General features: G+C 40.1%; 1 protein-coding gene across 2 annotated transcripts; it reads left to right on the forward strand.

Annotated features, from left to right (window-relative positions):
- Positions 1-267: 267 nt before the first annotated feature.
- Positions 268-3511, forward strand: mrpl28 (mitochondrial ribosomal protein L28). Of its 2 annotated transcripts, none has more exons than XM_071894201.2 (6): positions 268-374; positions 1021-1339; positions 1843-1995; positions 2100-2234; positions 2467-2553; positions 3033-3511. In XM_071894201.2, the coding sequence occupies exons 2-6, from the start codon at positions 1055-1057 to the stop codon at positions 3126-3128; spliced, it is 756 nt and encodes a 251-aa protein (XP_071750302.1). In that variant the 5' UTR covers positions 268-374; positions 1021-1054; the 3' UTR covers positions 3129-3511. The 2 variants fall into 2 exon arrangements, with proteins under 2 accessions (XP_071750302.1, XP_071750303.1); XM_071894202.2 differs by having other exon boundaries at positions 269-374; positions 1025-1339.
- The last annotated feature ends 7465 nt before the right edge of the window (positions 3512-10976 follow it).

Consider the following 10976-nt stretch of genomic DNA (forward strand, 5'->3'; position numbering starts at 1 on the left):
TTGCTAATGATAATTAAAAAAAAAACACTGAAATGAAAGTAGAGCCATGTTACTGTGGATTTTTTTGTTTTTATTGGAAGAACCACAACATAACATTGTCATGAGTTCTGTATTGTATTGCAGTCAAAACCATACTTTACTGTGAGCTGCTATGGATCCGTTCCGAAAACCCGTTGACAGACAGCTTGTGTGGGCCAATCATCAACGAGAGCTTCCTGTCTGTCATCCAATCATTCTTCTCCGCAGCGCAGGCGTGTTCGATAATGCGGAAGTTGTCCTGTCTGGCAGAATGTGCAGAATGTCCTTGGTTTTCGGTTAACGTGGGGCAAAACACAGCTTGTACTGTATCAAGCCCAATTTTTTGATATTAATTGGTAAGATACACTTTTCACAGTATTCTTACAGGTACATTAGAATGATGAAGGCGCTATTTCATTAAGTAAACCGGCTTGTAACTGGGTTGTTAGCCAATGTTAGCCGACTTGCTAATGGGATCTCATTAACGTTGTCAAAGTAACGTGCGAGTTTCCTTTGCGAGTTCTGGTAAATTGTCATTTATTTATTAAAAGTTTGAAAAGATAATCCTCAATTTTAACGGATTCCGTTATCAAAGTAACGCTACAATCATGTCCTTACTGTCAACAGTGACATTAACAGCATGCACTCACTCCTTTAGCTTTGCTCAGTGTAACTTTGATTTATTGTCCTAACTGGACTGCCACCACCAGTTTACTAAGAACCTAATAATCCAACAATTTCTAGGAAACTGTTGGTATAAAAACATAAAGATTTGTGTCTTTAATTTCATGATATGCTGGCAGAAGTTGATGCATCTGCTCAACAATAACATTAGCTAAACTCTACCATCTATTCAGGAAATCCATTAGGAATGTATTTCATCGTCCTGATCTAATGTGTATGAAAAGGCTGTACCATTTTAATGAAATATGGCATATGGCAGAATGAGTGGTCACCTGTATGTCAATGCTTCTTCCTGACAGTCCTTACTCTTTCTTCCAGGTAGGCTTGCACTCGGCCAGAAACAATATCTGTTATGCCTCTTCATAAATACCCCCCCAAAATCTGGGAGGCCCTGAAACTGAAGCAGGGCATCTACGCTCGTCTCCCCAAACACTACCTAAAGTCCCTGGAGCAGAAAGAGCCCGCCCCGGTCCACTGGAAGCCCCTGGGAGTCAAGTACAGAGCCAACCCCCAGTCGGGACACAAGGAGCGGGTGCAGGATGTCCCTATCCCCATCTACTACCCTCCAGACTCCCAGGATGGCCTGTGGGGAGGAGAGGGGTGGATATCAGGGTTCAGATATGCCAACAATGACAAGGTGAGTAGCCAGGAAGATAATCTTTTTTTCTTTAATTCGACCCCACATTTGTAGTGATCTACCTACGATGTGTTTGCTTTGAATCTAGCCTGGGACCTTACTTGGTCATCTCTCTCTCTCTCTCTCTCTCTCTCTCTCTCTCTCTCTCTGTCTCTCTCTCTCTCTCCCACTCGCTCACTCTCTCTCTGTGTGTCTCTCTCTCTCTCATCTTCCATGTCTCTCTTCACTGTAAACTGACCAATAAACCAGAAAAGCCTGTAAAACTGTAAAGTTTTATGGGTTAGGTTTACATTCAAATAAGCAAATATATATACAGCTGACTGTCCTCAGTTATCTAGGGATGGTCGTCTGACACTGAAGCCCGTAACAGACTTTAGTTTCCCAACACTTTCTGCTTCATAACCGCATACCAAGCTGCGATGTTTAATATTCAACTATAAAGCTGATCAAGTTGAACAAACTGCCCAGTATCTGTTTAACCTTTGAAGCGTTTCTTTCCTAAGCTGTCCACCCGATTGAAGAAGACCTGGAAACCACAGTTGTTCAACAGAGAGCTCTACAGTGAGATCCTCGACCACAAGTTCACCATCGCAGTCACAGCCCGCACTCTGGACCTCATCGACGCTGCTTACGGATTCGACTTCTACATTCTGAAAGTAAGGGAAAGCGTTCTCTTCTAAAGACACACTTTGACAGCACAACTTCCCATAATGAGCTTTCCACATGCCAGTGCTGACTCTTATATCCAACCCTCCATTAGACACCAAAGGAAGACCTGAACTCCAAGCTGGGGATGGACCTGAAGCGGGCCATGTTACTTCGCCTGGCTCGCAAAGAGACAGAGCTTTACCCCGACGACCAGTCCAAGAGAGAGAATGTCTACAAGAAATACAAGGTGGGCGAGTTATGTTTTAGCTCAGTGACTGACTCCAAATCTTTTAGTTTCCCTGGCATGGCATTTAAGACTAAATATCCCATACCTAATTACTGTTTTGTAATATATGGCAGCTAGTGTGCATGTGAAGGAATTGAAGGAACTGGATGTAAACCGGTTGCTTATGACAGTCAAATCATGTTTTGACACCTGTCCTTTTTTCCTCCCTGGTGCTGTTGATTGTCCTGAGCAGCAGTTTGAGATCCCAGAGGAGGCGGCGGAGTGGGTTGGTCTGAGTCTGGAGGAGGCTGTGGAGAAACAGAGGCTGTTGGAGCACAAGGTAACAAAGTCCTAATACACACATTACTCAAGTTGGCCAGCTAATTCAGTGCTTGGCAACTGTTTCACCTCGCAACCCAAAAACAAAGCAATACGAGTTCCCTGTTGCTTGCCGTTTTAGAGAATTATTAAAGGCGGACTAGAGGCTGCAAATATTTACTATTTCTCAAGAAAAAGACATCACAAATATTCAAATATGATCATAAATTTGTATATTAGAAATGGATGTATTTTAAGACTCCAAACATCATCTCTCTATTCCCTCAAATCATCATCATGGGAGGTCCCGGGCCTCATGTTGAGAACCACTGACCCTAATAATTAAATGCATGCAAAATACTTGAACTCCAATTTATTGCCTTAACATTCACATTTTCAATACTTTTGAAATACTTAGTATTTGTAATCCGCCATGTACAGACTCCGATTAGTCTCTGCTGTGGTTTCTGACTCAGTTTTGTTGTGTCTCTTGTCTCTTAGGAGCCGGAGCCGTTGTTTAAGACCTGTGTGGACAAACTGGTGACGGAGCTGACCATCCAAAAGCTCTCCGAGCCACAACTGGTAGAGAAGAAGTAACGACCAGAACCACGTGAGCAGGACACAGGCAACTGTCAGATTGAAATGAATTAGGTTGAACTGTCAAGCGGTGGTGTGAGAAACCGTCTCGGCTCCAGTCACCAAAAGTTTAGTTCCTCAGTACTGAATTTACACACGGGACAACTTCCTGAAGGTTTTGGTTCACTTCCACGTGAGCGACACGGGGTGGAAGTGACACAAATAACAAGGTCACGTTGGACTAATGCTTATTTATTTTGCTTCTGTTTTTTCCTTGCATTGGTTTGTAAGACCTTTTTGTGACCCTGGAAAAGTCTCCACCAATGTAAATGTTCCCCAAACATCTGTGATGTAAGGCCCATGTGGAGGGATCTAACAAATAAAAGACTTCCTTTTTTCTTAAACCCTCTTTCTGCTCATCTGTTCCACAATTTCTATGCAGTTTTTGAGCACGGTGGTTTATTACTTCACTATGTGATTTTAGGTGGAATGACAGATGCCTTGTTTGCAAAAATAGCGTAAGCCTCTCAAGTACGAGCCCATAATGTCTGTTTTTAAAACAGTTTTATTATCTTTGAGGGCATTATTCCAAAATCTAGTTATGTACATGTTTTCCCACTAGGTGGAGGTAATTGCTTTAGAAGAGTGAAGACGCCATTAGAGAGAGTGAGAGTGGTAGTGAGAGAGATGATGAATTATCCAACCTACCTTGTTTCTTGAATGAAATATAGAAGAAAGTGTTTTTAAATGAATAACATTATATCAGAGATTAGTGAAGGTAGTGTGTATTTTGCTGTTTTCAGACATTGCATATAACATTGGCCATGTCCAAGTAGAAATGTCAGTATCTGCATTACAAGGAAGTGCAGTGTGTTAATCTCCTCAAGCTCTAAATATTTGCAGTGTGCCAAGTTATTATGCAACAGCTTATTGTTGTTGTTTCTCTCTTCTCAGTAAAGACACCTTTAAAGTCACTGAAATGTCTTTTTAGCTCATTTTTTACTATTCCAAATATTCCAACCAATAAAACCATCACAGATTTTTGAACAATCCCGCCCCTCTGCCCCTATCATCAAATAAAACTGGTTTAAGCAAAATTATTTGGTCTGATGAGATGAGAGCTACCTTGGATGGACCAGGGAGTTATTTCACAAAACAGGATTAGCGAATTAGCCAGATAACTTGTAAAAGTATTCTCTGAAATGTTGTTTATTATTAGCAATCATCCACATGCATGATTGAATCATATTCCTAAACCTAACATTCAAGTTTCAAATGGCAGTAGGGCGATGGAGGCGACATGATCTGGGCGGGAATCATAAAAGATTAAATTCTAGGCCCATTTCAGGTTGCTGATGGTGTCAAAATGAACTCACAGGGGAATACTGTGATTTTCTGGAGAAAAACTGCATCAGGAAACAGGTGACGTTCATGCAAAACATTGCACCATCACCTGCTTCCAGGTATTCTCAAGGGTGGCAATCAAAAGGATTCACAGGAGACAGGATTAAGGCTCGGCCGATATCAACTTCTGGTTTGCTCTGAAACAGAAAACCTACGCTTACAGAGAGCGGTCTGCCTACAAAGCAATGCTCTGGAAGAGTCTGCAAGATGCTGCGCCAAGTTTCTCATGATCTGAAACTGAAATTTTCAGCAGAAATTTGGATGACAGTTTAGTGTCTGTGATTGAGAAGAAAGGCGGCAACATCTCCAAATAGACTGTAAGACTTCGACCTGAAGCTGTTAAATTTATCAGCAGTAAGGACAGATTGAATGTTATGGGTATTTTGTCACAATTTTCGAAATTTTTGATTTTGCTTTCAACTAACATTAGTACTTTTTGGTTGAGTTTGTTTATTGCATAGTAAAGTGGCAAACTACAAATACTAACTTTTATGATTTCTTACATTTGTGGAAGTCGGCATCTCATAACAAATATGCCTGTTATAATTACACAATATCTTGGGGTCAACAGATTTCCAGTGCTTGCCTAATTATTGCAAGATATCTAAAAAAAACACAATGTTGCATAAAAACTTGACACACACTGTATTTCTCAGTATTTCCTTGTTCAAGATGACTAACAGTACTTGGGGCATGAAAACAAACGACGGCCTCTCATGCCTCACACCTGCTAAAAAAAGGACAACCTTTACACTGAGACCGCCGCAGACGTCCTTATATGGCGCTCAAGTTGACCAACGGAAAAGTTGACTATGAAAACATAAAACCAATAAGTTTCTGTGTTACTTTCGCTTTCACCTCTTCTGCTCTGATCTGTGTCACTTGCATCGGCGCTGGGCGGGGAGTCCCTACTGCGTTGGGGACTCCCGTGGGTGTCGTAACCTAGCAACTGAAAAAAATGCACTCCACCTGTAAACAGGCTGATTCTGTCCTTATATAGATATGAGGTTAATTGATTTGGAATTACCCTTTCATATTGCACAAGCCTGTGATGGAGAAAATCATAACCGCCCATCAAGTGTGTTGATGCCTGACTGCAATGTTAATTAAGCAGGCAATGAAACTGACACACATCAGTTCCCAAATTTGGTAATTTTTCTCTTTTGGCAAGCAGACCTCAAAGGGACATCTGGCTAGTTCACCTCCAGATGCACTCCACTGGGCTAAATGAGGCTAAAAGTTATTCAGTTTTGCATATATAAGCCTTACATCAATCAATACTTCAGATCTGTATATGTGAAAGACATCTGAAGAATTGGCTGCCAACCATGACCCTGTTTGAGGTCTCTGCCTCATGTTTTCCAGCTGAACCGTTGTCCAGCAGCTTCATGTTTTGTCCGGCAGCAGTCCAGCTGTTGGAAAGGTGACACTGGACCTGGAAACCTCTGACCCGCCTCCTGAATTCTCTCTCTTGATAAATCTGAGTGCTTTTTACTGAAACGGTTGGCAGATCGTTTGTCCTCCGTCCCTGTCTGTCATCACATATGTAAATAATCGCTCTGGTAGACCTTTGGGACCAATGTTGTTTTTTTTATTGGAAAGGAAATTGTCTGTAAGTCAGCTGGTATCTGGATTATTGTAACGTTTACGGTCAAGTTAAAGAAAAGTTGGCCCTTGAAATCTGACTTGAGCACATCTCTGTTGAATCCATCAACAACAGAAACTACAGTATATGTGTATCTGGGTCACTTTAAATTCTAGACACCACACAGCATCATGGTCTGCAGGCTGTTAGACCACTATCCTCTCTGCTGTCATGTGTGTAAATGTGATTAGATATATAGAGTTTTATTGTACTTCTACACAAGTTTTGTATCCAAAAAATAAAAATAACAATGAACAGAATACAGATTTACCTTTTATGATACAGGACCCCATGCTGCCAGTCATTGTTTGGATTCTGTGTTTTGTCAGTAAGAGGCTGATCACTAGGTTTCTTATCACTAGGTTTCTTATCAAATGTTGCCATAACACCTGACAAACAGTGAGTGGGGAGTTTGTGGTGAACGCTCTCACTGCTCATATGCGACCACATTTGGGTGACTGTAACTTATATTTTCCCTTCCTGAGGTTTATTGTTAAACTGTAATCTGCTGAATAAATCAGAGAGTGTGACTATATTTGATTATTTCCACCACACATTACTCATCCCGTCAGCTCAGTATTCCCCAGAGTCTCCCCAGAGCAACAGGCACTTTTTTTTTATCTTGAAAAACACAACATCTGATTATTCAAATCAGGCTACAGAAGATACATGCTTGCCGTCTGGGCTTGGCACTTTATTATGTCGAGTAAAAACTATTGCATACCCTGGTATAAGAACAGGAATACTGTACTGAAGTTATGAAAAAGCCATGGAAAACATGGGGTTATTAAAAAATGATATTTATTTTCCAAGTCTAGCTGTTTTTTATATTTTTGGAGTGCTGTTATGCCATGTTTTCCATGGCTTTTCATGATATTTTGACTGTAGCAGAGCATTCAAAGGATGGGTTACAAGAGGAGGCACATCTGTCACATATCTTAATGTACTGAAGTTATTTTACACTTTGAGACTGAAATCATTAGCAAATTATTACCTTTCACATGCATACCCCACAATATATTACCTGAGTGACCAGAGCTACTGAGCAGCCTGGACTAGGTCGAGATTTAAAGGGAACATCAGTCAGTGTTATTCCTGTTCTGGGACTGTTCAACCAATAAGAGTGAACATTAACGACTTTCTCCCAAAGCCAGACAGCTGACTTGAACCTGTGATGTCATCAAGGCTGTCCATAAAGAATGAATGGGGAAGGTAGCAGAGGTGGTAAGGTGGTGGCTATAAGAGCACCCAGGGGGGCCCTCTGTCTTTTCTAGTTTAGAGCTGATAACACTGCGATAGAAGGAAGCTCATTTGGTTGTGAACTCTCAGACAGACACTCTTTGGGGTTCACCGCCTATTTATTGACGATGGTGTAGCCTAACATCTTGATGACATCACAGGTTCAACTCATATTTCTCTGGTTTTTGGCTTTGGGAGAGAATTTTGTTCCTTCATTCATTTCCTCCACCTTCTCAATCTGTTTCAGGGTCACGAGGGGGTCGGAGCCTATCCCAGCATGCATTGGGTGGAAGGCAGGTTCTTATACCAGGGTATGCAATAGTTTTTACTCTACATAATAAAGTTCCTGGATGCCTGTCTATCACAGGGCTAACACATAGACAAACACAATCACATTCACATGTATGGGCAATTTAGAGTGTCCAATCCACCTGACCTGCACACAGAAAAATAAAGGTCCGAACTGGAACCGAGTAGAACCATTTCTGTTTCCACAAAGAACCTTTCAAGAACCTTTTAAAAGGTTCTCAACTCTTATTGGATGGTGGGTGATGTCATAAATGTGGAAAATAGCCAAACCCCTGTGTTGGAGCCATTTCATTTAGTGAGCAAATTGTAAATATTTTAAGTAAGTAGTTTTACTGACTGAGACTGATACCAGCCTACACATGACGTAACAGACGTGTGGCAAGAGCTTAATTGAACCAGGTGTGCAACAAAGAGGGAAGACGCTACAGAGAAACACTCCTCAGTTGTTGATTACCTTTTCTTACCGTTTGTTGATTTGATACTTTGAACTCGTTTTGAATAATTTCCTTAACGTACTTTGATTTGAACTTGACACGAGGCAGCGATATATACTGTATACACACTCACTCACATAGTATTCAAACATTCATTCACATCATCTGGACAATGAGACCTACAAGCAAACCCATCTCAGTAAGAAGTATACGCGTGTTGGAAGTCTCGTATGGCGTCTGACTGGCTTAATTTGAAGTGAACATAGAAAGCCAGAACACCCTCCATAGTATATATTGTGCAAATGAGGCTATACAAGGGCAGATAAACAAAAAACACAATGCAGGTGTCTGAGCAAAGGAGTGCAGAAATGGTTCTTTAAGCCATTAATGTCCGTGGTGGAAATTTAAAATTTCCTTTGCAGCAGTTAAAGTAGGCTAATAGCTAAGATGAGCACAAAATCCACTGGAATTTTTAAAATAGGTCAAAGTATGAGGCCACAGCGCAGGTTTTTCTTAACATATTGTTTTTAGTAGTTAGTCACAAGGGCTCTCTGATTTTAGCAGTTTTCACAAAAACACTAGTGTAAATATAGGTTCCCGTGATCACATGTTTAAAAAGATTTTTGCACTTAAAAATCATTCTCCAATGTGTTTTCAGGGAGAAATGATGAGAAAAGTAGCTCCAGTTTGATTTTGTATGAAATGCCATGATTTTTTGATTTTCAATAAAAACCTCTTGAAAAATAGGTTAGGAATTTCAGATCTTCATATTTCTTTCTGCACACATGATCTGGGCTCTGACAATATAGATTCACACACGCAAAGTGGTAGAGATGTTGAGTTGGGGTGAAAAATGGAGATTTAAAATAGACATTTTATTGGTATTGGAATTCCCATAGGAATACTATATAAATAGCTCTAAAGTCTGATCAATCTCAATACTGTACCAAGATAAAGCAACACATAATTGTTTTTCTTTTGGAATCTATATTGTCAGAGCCCAGATCATATGTGTAGAACAAATTATGAAGATCTGAAATTATGTGTTGCTTTATCTTGGTACAGTATTGAGATTGATCAGACTTTAGGGGCATTGATATAGTATTCCTATGGGAATTCCAATATCTAATTCCAATATTTACCTCAGAAAACATACTAAACATACATACTTAACATACTATAGTAGTTAGTCATTAATGGGTTAAAGAACCTTGGTCTTCTTTGTGAACCAGAACTGGTTCTTCTGTGGCATCACTCTGAAGAACCATTTTCGGCACCTTATTTTTCTGTGTGCATGTTTTTGGATGCTTTTGGACACAGGTCCTTCATGCTGTGAGGCAACACTTCACCACTGGACCACCCAGAATGGTTCATGTTCTCACATAATAGTGACTGGACTGTCCAGAACCACATAATAATATGATCATGTGTGTTTAAGTGTCTTTTTCTAGGACACTTCTGCAGAGGTGACTAACAGAAAGAGTCCTACAGTGTCCTACTCAAGTAGAAGTATTGTTACTTGCTGATATTTTACTTAAGTAGAAGTAAAAGTACTGGTGTAAAAAGTAGTAAAACTAGTAAATAGTATCTCATTTAAAATGTACTCAGAGTAAAAGTTACTTTTTTATAAAAGAGAACACTGTTAGATGTGATCTTTTCCATGCAATTCTAAGGCAGAGATGACAGTTCAAACTTGATTCTTTCAATTGGAAAATTTGGAAATTACAAAATAAACTGCACAAACCAAGTAAAGGCAGATTACTCTTCTCTTCTGTGCTGACTCTGCATGGCTCCACAATTTGTCAATTTACACTGGTCCAGTTTCTGATGCTCTCTTGGTGTTAGAGAGACACACAATTTGTAATCTGTAATGGATGTGGTTTAAAATGTAGCCAAGTAAAATACTTCTGTAAAAACATATTTAAGTAAAAGTAAAATTACTGACTTTAAAACTACTCAAAAAAGTACAAGTACACAAAAAAGCTCAATTACAGTAACGAGAGTAAAGTAATTAGTTACTTCCAGCATTGCTTATCAGCAGGCTTCCCTGTCCCAATTTTAATGTATTTAATGTGTTTTCTGTGCGTTCTCTTTACATTAGCAGTTACATGGGAACAAACCCGTCTCATAAATTTACAGTTGTCTTTGAACACAACAGTCACTCTCATTGCAAAATCACTTGCTTCACTTGATGTCTGTGGAAATGGTATGTTTGCATTTGTAAAGACTGATTTACAGTAAAGTCACACAACCTCTATCACATACTGTGTGTTCATGTTCATGTCCATGTGTGTGTGGACACTGTTGTCCCCGCTCTGCTGTTCCTTTATACAATTAAACCGGGAAGTAAATAACTGAAGTATGCAAATGTTTCTGGAGCTGTGTCCTGTTGGAATCAGTCTATTACAGCCATGCAGTAATGTCTCTAAATAAAAACACACATCTGATAAAACTTTTACTTTATAGATATTCAACCGCTACTTGGATGTCTGTACCAGAAGATGGCCATGTGCTATAACTGAAAATGTCCAGACAAGTCCAGACACATCTTGGCAGCAGGGTTTGGTATCACCTATTTACAGGAAATCGTATCTATCTCTGTGTGTGTGTGTGTGTGTGTGGGAGATCAAAGGTGTTGGAGGCCGGCCCAGTGTGGAGTTTCCCAGTGGCTGTTCAGTGCTGGTCAACAGTGACGGGCGAAGACAGAACAGGTAACAGCTGCTCCTGTACGGTCCAACAGCAGCAGGTTAAACCAGGCAGTGTTAAATATTTAAATAACTTCATTGTTCTTTACCCATTGTTCTGTTAAAGAGTTGCTTTCTGGCTCAATAAAAAAAC

Source organism: Centroberyx gerrardi, chromosome 6 (assembly GCF_048128805.1).
Source record: "Centroberyx gerrardi isolate f3 chromosome 6, fCenGer3.hap1.cur.20231027, whole genome shotgun sequence".
NCBI lineage: Eukaryota > Metazoa > Chordata > Actinopteri > Beryciformes > Berycidae > Centroberyx > Centroberyx gerrardi.